General features: G+C 45.2%; 1 protein-coding gene across 2 annotated transcripts in view; it reads right to left on the reverse strand.

Annotated features, from left to right (window-relative positions):
• Positions 1-8,634: 8,634 nt before the first annotated feature.
• Positions 8,635-14,141, reverse strand: part of xylt1 (xylosyltransferase I) — a 52,401-nt gene continuing 46,894 nt past the window's right edge. For both annotated transcript variants that reach the window (XM_028987325.1, XM_028987326.1), the window contains exon 11: positions 8,635-11,843. In XM_028987325.1, the coding sequence (XP_028843158.1) occupies positions 11,521-11,843 (323 nt within the window). In that variant the 3' untranslated portion in view covers positions 8,635-11,520. The remainder of the gene's footprint in view (positions 11,844-14,141) is intronic.

Here is a 14,141-nt window from a genome sequence, read left to right on the forward strand (position 1 = left end):
TTCAGAGGGTAGCGATTGGAGGCAACTTTGAACGCCGAACGTCACCCCGGCAGACTCAAGCTGAGGCTGTTCGCGTGACGGTGTACCCCCACCCGGATTAGCTCCAAAAGAAAGAAAGGAAAAATAACAAAGCAAAATAACAAAAGTGGTGCTCTGCAGGGAGGGCATTGCCACAGCAAAGACCCCAAGAGACACCCTAACTTACCGGATATATGATTCTGCTCACAAACACCAAACCAAGGTAAAAACAATCCCGAACGAGCCGCCATTTGTCACGTTCCTAAGTCTAGGGGTCTAAGAAACGCAACAAGGGTGTGGAGAGGAGGAGGTCAGTGTGCTAACAGGTTCAATACAGTGTACAGTATTTACAGTGTGCTAACAGGTTCAATAAGACAGAGGACTCAGGACAGCTAACCAACATCAAAACAGCCTAAAGGAAGGTATGGGATAACAGCAGGGATAACTAAAACACGTACAAGTTACCAAAAACGGCACATGACAGGCTAACAGCTAACAGGTTAACAACAAAGGGTCTATCACACAAAGCATTTACATTACATTTACATTTACATTTACGGCATTTGGCAGACGCCCTTATCCAGAGCGGCTTACAACGTGCTTTCAAGTTACCATCGATGAAGAGATCAATTCCGGTTCACTAGGACCCCAACTATAAATACATCTATTTTATTCACTCTGTTGTAGATTCAGTACACAAAGTTCGACAACAAGAAGATTACTATTTAATCTAAATATTCTTTAAAGAGGAAGGTCTTGAGCTGTCGTTTGAAGGTGCTCAGTGACTGAGCTGTTCTGACCTCGAGGGGAAGTTCATTCCACCACCGAGTCTAGATGAATGTTTTCCTTTTACCTTCAGAGATGGAGGGACCAGGCGAGCCGTACTGGAGGCTCAGAGTAAACGAGGTGCAGTGCGAGGTGTAATAAGGGCTGTGAGGTAGGATGTGCTACTCCATGTTTGGCTTTGTAGGCCAGCATCAGTATTTTGAACCTGATGCGTGCAGCTACTGGGAGCCAGTGGAGGGAACGTAGCAGAGGGGTGGTGTGGGAGAATTTGGGAAGGTTGAAGATCAGTGCATTTTGTATGAGTTGTAGAGGTTGAATGGTACATAGTGGTAGACCAGCTAGAAGGGAGTTACAGTAGTCCAGTCGTGAGATTACTAAGGACTGAACCAGTAGTTGGGTGGCCTGGGTTGACAGATAAGGGCGGATTCGTCTGATATTGTAGAGAAGGAATCTACATGAGCGGGAAAGATTGCTGATGTGAGTTGAGAAAGAGAGTTGGTTGTCTATTGTTACCCCAAGGTTGCGGGCTGTTGCAGAAGGAGAGAGCTGCGAGTTGTCTAGGTAAATAGCAAGATCCTGATGTGGTGAAGAATCTGCTGGAATGAATATTAGTTCAGTTTTGGTGGGATTGAGTTGGAGGTGATGGGCTGCCATCCAAGACGAGATGTCGGTTAGACGTGCAGAGATTTTGGAAGCAGCATGTAGATCAGAGGGAGGAAAGGAGAAGAGGAGTTGTGTGTCGTCAGCATAGCAGTAGTAGGATAATCCATGTGAGGAAATGACCTCACCAAGTGATCTTGTGTAGAGGGAGAAAAGGAGAGGACCTAGCACCGAGCCTTGAGGGACACCAGTGGAGAGTCTACGTGGGGTAGAGGTGGATCCTTTCCAAGTCACTTGGTAAGATCGCTCAGCAACAAGAAACACGAATGAGATCCCCAACGGAGGTGGTCGACGTGTCACATGTGACAATCACTTCAATCACTTCATTAAAACTCAAGGAGCAGATGGGATGAATAGGAGGAGCAGGAATGGGGGGAAACAAAAGGAAAATGGGCCTTTGACAGACAAATTTCACTGTGTGCACTGTGTGCTGTGCTGCTGTGTATCACGTGTGACAATCACTTCAATCACTTCATTAAGACTCAAGGAGCAGATGGGATGAATAGGAGGAGCAGGATTTGGGGGAAACAAAAGGAAAATGGGCCTTTGGATTGTTAACATTTGAATGATACAACAATCAAGGTGACTGTCACCTCTGTCAAGAGCCTATTTAATTTCCTGATGGATGTTTGAGATTGTCGACAAACAGAAGGCTGTTTTGTATGTAAGCTTGCCTCCGCTTGGCAAGTAAAAGTATACGAGTGCTTTGATTTGAAATGCATAGGCTCCAGGTCTGTCCAAGGCCCTGTCTTATTGTGTGTAGGCCTACTGAAGGGTGAAATTTGTGATTGATTTCAAGGCATTCGCTTACCTGATCTTAAACGTGGCATAAGCCTCCTTATCTCATTCCTCTCATTTGTTCTGCGATGCACACACACACGCCCATGTTCTCTCTCTCTCCCCCCTTCTCTCTCTCTCTCTCTCTCTCTCTCTCTCTCACACACACACACACGCAATGGCAGAAGCCATATGTGAAAGTGAAGGGATTGGAGATGCACTGTTTGTTGATAAGAAGGTTCTACCATGTGGCTGCAGTTCCTGTTTGTGATGCTGGCACTTCCCCACGCTCGGCTGAGAACATTTCCGGTGGTGCTGTCACACATCTGAGTGCTGCTGCCCCCCCCCCGGCAGTGCTGATGGATTGGCCCGACGCTGTAGCACCAGCCCCGAGGGCCTTGCACTAATTCTGCAAGTCCCACTGAATAATGACTTGGTGCACTCAGGGTTGATGGAGAGGAATTGGAGCATTTGCCGAGGACTGGTTATATAGGACCGGGGCAACGGAACTTCTGTGCAGAGGGTTAATTACTACCACACAGATAAAGCGTAATAAATTTGGCGGATGTAATCGTGAGAACAGCAGATGAGTCCCACCCCTCATCCATCTTCTAATTTTTTTTTTAAACGCCATGTGCTCCATGTTGCTTTGTACCATAGCCAGCAGCAGGAGACGCTCAGACTTGCTGCTCCCTCCCGTCTGCTGGGTGATCTGGTGGTCGGCTTCACAGTGGACAGAACCCGAAGCGCCCAATCCATCTTGATGTAGACTCAGTGCATACTAATCCCTCCATTTCCCAAATACATTTATCCAGGTCAGGGTCAGGGAAGCTGCTGGCAGAGCAGACTGGCATTAGAACCAAGTTCTACTTGTTGTGATGCAGCCTAAATCCTCTATTTTTGTGCTTATTTAAATGTTTGTATTTAAATGTATTTTTTCCTTTTTCATGAAAGCTGAACATTCTGCACATGTGCACATTTGGATAGTTGGATGAGCCACAGAGGTAGAATGACAATGGGTTCTGCAGAAGTGCCGGTTTTATTCCCACTACAGTTTGGGTGGTGCCAGAGGTACAGACCAAAAGATTGGACACACTTTCTCATTCAATGTGTTTTCTTTATTTTCATGACCATTTACATTGGTAGATTCTCACTGAAGGCATCAAAACTATGAATGAACACATGTGGAGTTATGTACTTAACAAAAAAAGGTGAAATAACTGAAAACATGTTTTATATTTTAGTTCTCTTCAAAATAGCCGCCCTTTGCTCTGATTACTGCTTTGCACACTCTTGGCATTCTCTCGGCATTCAAGAGGTCGTCACCTGAAATGGTTTTCCAACAGTCTTGAAGGAGTTCCCAGAGGTGTTTAGCACTTGTTGGCCCCTTTGCCTTCACTCTGTGGTCCAGCTCACCCCAAACCATCTGGATTGGGTTCAGGTCCGGTGACTGTGGATGTCAGGTCTCCACATAACTCCACATGTGTTCATTCATAGTTTTGATGCATTCAGTGAGAATCTACCAACGTAAATGGTCATTAAAATAAAGAAAACACATTGAATGAGAAGGTGTGTCCAAACTTTTGACCTGTACTGTATGGCCAACAATGCAATTTAAAGTCAGAAAGAACAGTTGGCTTTTTTATCAAAAAAGAAACCAATTTTTGGATCTGTGAAAAATGAACTTGTGCATTTACATTTACCTGAACTGAACTAGTGTCAGGTCTGTGCCGGCTCAACCCCACACGACACGGCAGTATTACGGTTGGTGTCTGCGTGTTGAGTCGTGCGTGGCCGCCAACTTCCTGGTAAGTCCCAATCCCACAGTGTGCACTCGCCAGTAACACTTCTGGGTTGTGGGTCTCTTATCATGTTCCCTCCATAGGGCCCTTTGGCATGGATACTGATCCTGACGGTGTAACAAGTGTCAAACTGCAGCCTTGTCTTGTCTAATCGGCCCCCTATTTAAACCTGTTTTATCTAGAGATCTACAGAGCTTTTCTACAACAGGTTTTACAAGGTGTTCCCAGTCTTCTCTTGTTGTCCCCAAAGACCAGAATGTGCTGTGCATGACTATTATGTGTCTTTGTGTTATACAGGATAGGCTTTAGTAGGTTGTAGGCTTTAGTAGGTTCCTGGGCTGTGCGTTTACCAGTGAACTGGGACGAATTCATCGAGCACTTGTGCAATGTCCATCAGACCCTGACTGATGCACACCAGAGCACCTGAATGGGACTTTGAAACCCACAAACCCAATCTAACCAGTGATGATCTCATTACATAATTCTTCTGCTGATAGCATGCAATTATCCATGTTATCAATGTTAACTCATTTGTGAAATACATTGGAATCGACAAAGTCAATGAAGGTGATAGTAGCCTAGTGGGTAACACACTTGCCTATGAACCAGAAGACCCAGGTTCAAATCTCACTTACTACCATTGTGTCCCTGAGCAAGACACTTAACCCTAAATTGCTCCAGGGGGGACTGTCCCTGTAACTACTGATTGTAAGTTGCTCTGGATAAGGGCGACTGATAAATGCTGTAAATGTAAATGAAAGATTTCCAAATATGAAAGGCTAATATTGATGTTTAAGGTGAACGAGGAGGTGCTGCTAGTCCATGAGAAGATGATTACTCCTGCCCAGTGGCCTGTATGTACAGCATTTTCAGCTGTGAGCGGCTGCGGTTGGCGCTCCGATGTGTTTGATGTATTAAAAGTAGGGTGGGGAAGTTACCAACAGAAGGCCTAACGCAGAAGGTGAGAGTGAGACTGTGTCACTTCTCCAGACTAAAGGTGTGATGTCTGACGAAAATCCACTCACCCACACACACACCATCCTGTTAAACTGCCTAAACTGCCCATCTGTCTGAATTCCCCTGATGCCAAAAGTTCATGTTTCGTATCTCCTGAAACGAGCTGCAAACCTTTTTTTTTGTGTAGAAATGGTTTACACAAAACAGCCCTTTATGTTGAAAATGCATATTACGGAGCTTAGACGTTTTGCCACCGGCTTTGCGACTCCTTGGGGAGGGTCCGTAACCGAGGGGAGCGTCAGCTTGAGTCCAGCTATGGCTGGAAAGTCTTGAAGAAAACCGTGGAAGCCTTCCCAGCTTGTGTCTTTGTGTCCTTTCCTCCACACCTCCACTCACTTCTTTTATTAGTTTTGTCCTTGCTGTCAGATGGTCACATGATGCACAGGACGGCACGCACTTCCTTCTTTGGGTTCACGGAGCAAAGGCGCGGCGGGGCAAGCCGACCTTGCATCAAGATGCAGGCGGATATTACGTTAATTGCGGCGGCGGCGAGGTGGCACACTCGCGCCGCTGATGAATGGTGGAGCGGGCGCTCTCCTCCACCCCGCCCCCTTTCAGCCTCTCCTCCCTTTGTTTGTGTGCCAAGCGGATGCTTCACACTGACAGCCGCTCCGTTGGGGGATTTGAGTTTGTGCATGGCTGGTCAACCTTATTTGTATTATTGGTCACGGAGACACTGTTGTTCCGGAGCTCTGCTGGGAGTTTACGTTCCTCCGACCTCTCGTTCGCTCCTGCCCTGCCCGTCTGCCGTTTATCTCTTCATTTCAGACACACGCCGCTGTCTGTTCTTCGCTGACCCTGTATCATAGCAACAATCAGATCAGCCGCTGTAGTAGTTTGGTAAGATGGACAAATGACAGCTGTTAGCTTTCTGTTGACTGAGAGGGATGGGGAGGCGTGGTTGGCCGAGGTTGAGAGACGTCCCCCTCCCGTTTAGCAGGGGTCGCCGTGTGGAGGAGGATTAGACGACACCGGAGGCTTCCTGTCCTCCACGGATGAGGCGAGCGAGTGAATCTCTCCCTCCCTTCCTGCCGTTTGAGCATTTGTGTGCTCTTCCTCTCAGACCACCGCTGCTACACCTCCGCCCTACTCGTGCTCGCCGCCTCCAGAGATTAAGCGGAAAGCCGCTGTCGCTCCCCCGTTTCCCCTCAGCCCCGCCCGTCCCCGGCCTTCCTCTGCTTCTCTGATCTCGCTGTGTATTTTATTGTGGATTTTCTGTCATGGACCGAGACAGGCGAAGAAAGTTGAGTCAAAAGCCACCGGGTTGATAATGGGACCTTCAAAGCTCCACAAATCTCCTCAGGCAATTATTAGCGATTCTTCTTCTTCTTCTTCATTAACTTTTTTTTCATACTTTGACTCCCCCCTCCCGTCTTGTTGAGACAAGGACACCTCATCTGCTGAGCAGGGCCGAGCAGCGTGATGAAGAAGTCACTCGAACATCAGACATCCGTGCCGCGTGTATCGAGCGGAGTTAATAGGCCGCAGCAAACGCACCGTGAAGGGACGCGGTGTAAAGTGGTAAAGTAAAGTCGCTCCCTCGCTGGCCGGGTTTGTACATGCTCTCAGCGAGAGTGGAGGGACGCCGTGGCCGGGCCGGGCGGAGAGCTGGGGTGCATTAGTGAGGAGCACTCAGACGCGGCCTCAGCCAACAGAGCGCTGGGGCCACCGTGGCTCTGCTCTCGGTGACAGGGACACGGCGTCTGCAGACAATACTCTGAGAGTCACACTTGCATCAATGCTGTCAGTGCTAAAGTAGAGTGTGGAGGTTGGCTGGGTGTTTGTGCGTGTTTGGTGGTTGGAGGGGGGACAGATACCGTTTCCTCTGTAGCACTTAGTGCTCCCATCTCTCCCCTGTCTTCAGGAAAGGGGACGAATGAAAGTCTCCGCCGCAGTGGAGTTGCCACGGGGGAATTCCTATAAATGCTGCGCTTTTGTCCGTTTAAAAGTGCGCGTCCTGACCACGGGCAGCTGTTAGCAGCTCTCTCCACCGCTCCCAGAGTGTCCCAAACCTCACCGACTGGGCTGTCCACAGCCCATAATAACAATGAAATAATAATAATAATGCATTTATAAATAATATATGGATGTGGACACACCCGTTGACATCCAACCGTTTGTTTTGGCTGCTCTGCCCTCTGCGCAGGAGTAGGATTTTCCTATTAAGCACCAGGGGTGGAAGTCCAAACGCATCAGTGTGGTGCCTTTGGCTGCATCGTTAAGGCTCATTAATGCTCAACATTAAAGATGTATACAGATAAAGAGAGAGCCTTCTGGGCATACTCTGCATTCATTTCATCCCTGTGCACTTTTTCAGACAGACTGCAGACAGAATGGATCAAAACTTCAGGAAATCATAGGGCCAGCATAGCCAATATAGATTCACATCTGTTCAATCATTTTAAAATACCGCCTCACGACTGATTCACAATGACTTCTTAAAACCACAGCTTGCTATAATGCACATTTAAACTATGACAAAGACAAGTGTGGGCAAGGCAGGGCAGACCAGATGATCTGGTCTTAATAAAAATGGTTTTAATAAAACACCCTGCAGTCACTGACAGTAAGTTCAATTTATTTGGGTTTTCTCACTTGTTCTTTTAATTTTTTTAAAAAGTTCGGATTATGAAAATGTGTCTCAAAACACCTCGTAACTGATCAGAAAAACATGAAAATATGTGTCCTCTGAATGGTTTTCATCTCTATGTAGGGCTTGTCTCTAGCTAGATAACAAACTACAGCTGCATTATTTGTGTGAATTCATTTTAATGTGTTAATATTTATTAATAAAATTGTCATTGATTAACACATTTGACAGCCCTAAAATAACTATATCATTTTGACCTCTTTTTTAAGCGGGTAACATTTGCATTGATGTAAATGATGTACAGAAGTGTGTGATCTGTGACACTTGAAACTCTTATGCTTACTGTAATACATAAAGGGAACTTAAACCAGGCTGTTCAACTCTCTCAGGCTGTCGCTGAGATGCGTCTGACGTGTCCAGGTTAAGCGCGTTTATCCGACAGTTTTGCTCCGAGGAGGGAGAGTGAGTGAGGGAGAGAGAGAGAGAGAGAGAGAGAGAGAGAGAGAAGAGGTGGAACTGCAGCTGTGTTTTATAGCTGCAGGTGAGGCAGGTGTTCGCCGAGATGTTGCTAATTAGGCCGTCTCTCGACAGTCAACGTGGATAGAGCGCCATTGCCGGGCCCTTCATGCCTCTTTGATCAAGGTGGGGTCCCAACGGATACACACACACACACACACACACACACACACACACACACACACACACAGCTGGAAGAGGATCTTGGCAGCAGGTAGGTGTTTTTGGATGCGGGGTGATATGGATCTCCTCAGGTTCTGTATCAGAGCAGCATTGTGGTCTCTACGCTTTGCGTATTAACAGCCTTATCTGCCTTGCCCGCAGAGATTTGGATTCATTACATTCCCGCTTACAAACTGTGTGTATGTGTGTGAGATGTTTAAACATCTTATCTATAAGCAGACATATTAATGTATTTTTTTCACCATTTTTTATTTTAAAAATTCAGTCAAAAAACCAACAGAGCAGTTCTACAGAAGGCATTTACAACAGCAGATTTTAGTTTTTTTTTTTTTTTTGGTTTGTGGAAGAAAAAAATGTAACAAATAAAGAAAAATGTTTCACAGAAGGAGTTCCTTAGACAGGACATCAGCTAAGGCACGGAGTTGCCCTCAAGGGTGGTGGGCGAGGGGGGGCTCAGAGCGAATTGTGCAACAGACGCTGAACAAAAACATTCTAGCACAGAGAACCACCGCCCGGCACGAGCTTCTCTGAAAGGCAAGTAATTCTTAAGAGCCTAAAGACAAATAAAGAAGACACCCACAGCACCCATCCACAACCTACCATCTTCAGCAACAAATAAAGAAGCCTGGAACATACTTAATGGACAAAAACTATGTCTTCAGAAATAATAATAAAAAACAGCATTGATGTGGTGACAACCACACAATAAAAAAAGCTAATGTTAATAAGACTATAATAATTAGAAACAATAATTAATCTTACCCATCAGTCCCTAGTGTTTTTGACCAATGTCAATGTGACAATACAGGCTGGTACATTTTTTTTCAGGGAGGACAAAATGGAAAAAAAAGATCTTATATTTCCACATGTAGTCTGTCCAGCAAACATATTTGTTAATGACAATATTGACACTCAAAAGTACATACAATTCTAAAACATAATGCCACTTCAACCAACTACGTTCCAGCTGACCATAAATTAGGACTGTTTAAATGAAGTATGTTCCAGGCTTCAGACAAATCATATAAATATTTGGACAATTCTTTTTTTTTTATTTGAGGTTATTTACAATACTTTTTTCATTATTTAAAAAAATCTGTCTATTAGAAAATACATCTTTTACACTCATCATTCCTAACAAAATAGAAATTGTACATTAGACAGTTTAGAAATCTAAAATGAAAAGAAAAAAAAAAACTTTATGCACGCATGTGTGTGTGTCATCTGAGAGGTACAATTTGGTAGGATCAATGTTGGTGTCACTTGTGCATCCGACTGGGACATTTTTTCCCCCACAGTACTATGCCCAGCGACTGGGGCCACAACATTGAATCCAATGGGAGATGCCCGACTGTTAGTTCTACATCCAAAAATTATTATTATAAACCAAGACCTGTTCACTTTTTCACAGGAATACGGAACTGATGAACATGAGCAAAGAGGAGAGCAGAAGCTCTCAGCTAAGGGATTAGTATAAAAAAAAACAGAACAGAATAATATCTTAATCCTTCACACTGTTAGGCACTCCACGGAGAACAGCTTACACATGTGACACGAGTGCTCCACTGTTTACAAGCGGTCGTGATGACCTGTTTTTTGATCACGTGACAACACTGACACCTTACAGTATATAAGCCCCATTCCAGGGCCCTGTGTCTCATAAAGCCAAATGAACATATAAAAACAAAACAATGGCTGAATTTATGAGCCCCAGAGTAGACTTATTTTTTTGGAAAAAAAATCCTTTTTTTCTCCTCAAAACGGAGGAATGGTTGCCGTCCAATTGCAAACTTCAGATTTGCAAGCTTGCAATTTGCTCAGTTAAAAATAAGAAGCAGATGGAAATTTCCAGAGCAGCCTATGATTATGATGGGTGTGAGAGATCCACGGGTTTTCAGGCCATCCTGCTACGACCCTACCGTTGTCTGTGATGCTATATGATGCTACGAATGCAGCACATAGCAACTTTAAACCTGCCATCAGTTAAATAAGCTGTGTTTGCTTGGAGACATACATACATACATATTCCACATCCAATTGACCGGCCATTAGTAATGACAGGCATCGGAACACGAAGTAAATGTTACGGTCTGACAAAGTTTTCAACACTTGGCCCTCCATGGGGCCTTTCGGCCTGGATCACCATTAACAAAATGTACATGTGCACCCCAGTCGGAGAAAAGGAAACACTATCCAAAGAGCTACTGTATGCCATTGCATCTTCACCGTTTCAGCGTCCGGGAGAGGGCCTTTTTAAATAAAGGCAGATTGATTACAAAAGGTATTGAATAAGCTGCAAAAAACAGCATATAGACATTAGTCATTGACTAAAAAATATCTATTTCATTTATATAAACAACGCGAATAAATACGCAACTTCAATAGCCTCTCCTACACACTCATTCTTCTGCTTCAGAGCAAAAAAAAGCAGAAGGGGGGAAATAAAAATATTTTTTTAAAAGTTATAAATGAGGTCTTGAAATGTCTTTCCCTCGCAGTGCCAGCACAGCTGACGTGTAGCATTTCAAGAGTGAGCGAGCCCTGAGAGAGAGCACCACACTAACGTCCCTCTAGCACGACTAGACCCAACCTGCTTTTGTGCCAGTAAGATGTGACTCCACCCCCAACACTCTCGCACCCCCCCAGTTGCAGAGGGGCGGAACCCTCAGGTGGAGTGGGAGCGGCAGAGATGCTGAATGTGTGTTGCTCTTGCCTTTCAGTCACTGGAGGAGCATCGCTCCTCTCAAGACCCGTGCTGATGACAGTGCTTATTTGTTAAGCCCCGCCCCTTATATGAATTATCGTGCAAGAGACACGCACCTCCCCCTTTAAAACACATTTGGGGAAAAATAGGTTCAATCACAGTTTCTTCAGTAATCAAATGAGAATAAATACGTCAAGAAAACAATAAAGGGACAAAGAGACAGCACTCCAGACGTATGGACATACAGCACAGTAGCACGCGGGAGATCTGCTGCCCTCTCAGTGTTTCTGTTTTGTCCCTTGAATGGTGAATGAAAGAATATACAGGTTCTGGTGGGAAGATGGTTTGTGCTCGAACCTCACGCAACAGTAAGGTTGAATAAATAAATACAACCAAAGAAAAAAAAAAAAATGCAGAGTCTCATGGTGCCACACTGATAGCAGCAGCAGCTCCAGCCCCAGTCCCTGCTACCTGATGTGCCCGTCACCCCCTGGAAGGCTGAGTTGGGACTTGGGGTCAGGGCTGAGGGAGCTCCAGGGCGTCTCCCTGCAGGACTGGATGACGGGGCATCCGCTGGGGCCGGTGCTGCAGACGTCCACTGCCAACCACACTGACCCCACCAGAGCGTCCACCCAGCGCTCCAGCTCAGATCCCGTCAGCCCGGCGTTGTGCTCAGCCGCCTCCACCTGGCCCAGGTGCACAGGGATGTTCAGGATGGGGTTGAGGCCGTGGAAGCTCTGCTCCATGTAGCTGTTCTTGGCTGGACCATTGTGCACCTTCAGGGTGTCCTCTGTTCGAGGGGTGAGAAGGACAAGAATTAAGGGTCTTGTTGACCGCATTAAAAATTAAATTAAATATAATGTCTAACAGCACATTTGATGTCTGATGAAGTATTGATTTTTTGCAGATGAGTGAAGAAAGTATGTCATAATTGGAAGTCTGTCTAATTTAGATATTGATGAACATTGCCCCAGAAGAAAAAAAAAATCCATAAACAGCCATTAACTGCATCTATTTCCATGAATGCTACATTGAGGACAAAATTGTCTGGGTTTAGCATTTACACAACAGAAAATGCATTTTTATTTAATCCAGTCCATCCAAAAGCTGAAACTTGACTATCCATAACCGTCACTCATCAGAACCAGGTTATGTGAATGCTATGTGAATCACTACTGACATGTTGTTTATATTCAAATTGTTTCTGACTATTTTCATTCCATACTAGCCACATGGAAATGACAATAAAGCTATTTTATCCAATTTCATGCATTTCCATTGCAAATCATTTCAAACCCCCAATGCAAAGATTCATTTCACTTTGTGACAGACATTTTCTGAGCCTCCACACTGCATTTACCGAACCTCACAGAAGTTTCTATAACTGTCTGTTATGTCTTCAGCCACACCCTGACCACAGTCTACAGATGACGTGTTGTTAGCAGGCCAGGAAATGGCAATGGACATCTGTCTGGACCATTCCTGAAAGTAAAGATGGGAAATCCTCTCTCACATATACTCTACAACTGCCTTCAGATCTGGCCCCACCCCATTACTGCCTCTAACCAGACAGGCCCAACCAATCAGTGGCCTTCATGCTCTGGCCAGAAAATTCCATGCTGTGCTGGGCGTGTGTCCAGGAGAGAGTTAAGAGAGCTTGGACTGTAGGATTCCATGCACACACCCGACTCGGACAGGCCCGTCTGCGCCGTCCTAAATGCACTCCATAAACTTTTATTAGCTATGGGTGTAGAGCAGCGTGCTGGAACCCTTCTGTAAGGATTAATCATAAACCGTGGAGGTGAATCATCTGCCGCTATCAGCGGCCCAACTACTGACCAGCATCAGCCGCTGACCTCCTGCTGCCCTCTAACTGATTAGAGCTAAAACTGAGACCAATGCAGACCATGCAAGGTGAGCTCTGGGTCATGCAGAGCCGTTCTGGCGAGGTCATCGCTGCAAGTTTACCCCAAATAAAAGGTGACCGAAGATTTGTGTGTTACTCATCCGTGACTGTGAGCTACAGCTATATATAGGCAATAGATGGAACAGCCCAGCCTTGAAGCTTCTGCACAACAGCCTCAAAGTGCCTTTCAATGCCGAAGGGAACCACCTCTAGGGAGCCACATCTACCTGAAGAAACCAGCATCATGTATTTTTTATTTTTTTTTTGGAAAAAAAACCCACACACACACCAGCATGCATTAAAATATAATCTATAAAATAACGTGATAAAAATTGCTTTGTGGTGACGTGAAAGCTCCAGACAGCTCTCGTACTGTACCCGACTGGCTCCCCCTGCCTAATGGCAAATATTTTAATTCGTTGTCTAGTTAGAGTGCATCATCAGACTTAAACGGTTTACAAAATGAAATGATGGGATTTGATGTGCTCGACATTGTACAGTGTATTTAAACGCTGCTCCAGATCTGCGGGCTTCGTGAGCTACAAGCTGGCAGCTAATTAGGCAGCGAGCGGGAGGGGGGAGGATGGAGGGAGGTGGGACGAGCGTGATGGCGAGGGACGGCCTGCACGGATGAGCAGGCGCACGTCGTGTTGATGTCTGCAGGTCTGCGTGCGTCTGGTGGTGCAATATGTCTGAGAGTATAGGTGTGTAAAGCATATCAATGGCGACAGATGTGGGCCTGTTTACATGCTGTGTTCCAGGGATGGGCGACGCGGTCTGTGAATGATGACAATTTTAGTCATAGTGATAATCACACTATACATTTTCTCTATGGAATTAATCTCTGAAAAACAGCGTGTTCTGTGTATGATAAAATAGATTAATTAAGGGGCTTGTAAGAGGTTTAATGACTAATAAGGGCAAACTCTGACTAATGCACTTACGGAAACAATTTTTTTAAATGTTTATCGTGTTATTCATGGCACCACCTGGACAACAGCATGAATTTCCCCAACACAATAACAATATGAAATTTTATGAAATCTTTCTAATGCTCTATCAATGCTGTGACAGGAGCGGAATGGACTAACCAGCCTGTCTGCATTTTGCAGTAAAAACTGCAACTGGATGTTAGAGAAATAATGTGGACATTCTATTCTGCATAATTATAGAATTTAGAAC

The sequence above is a fragment of the Denticeps clupeoides genome, chromosome 7 (assembly GCF_900700375.1).
Source record: "Denticeps clupeoides chromosome 7, fDenClu1.1, whole genome shotgun sequence".
NCBI classification, from domain to species: domain Eukaryota; kingdom Metazoa; phylum Chordata; class Actinopteri; order Clupeiformes; family Denticipitidae; genus Denticeps; species Denticeps clupeoides.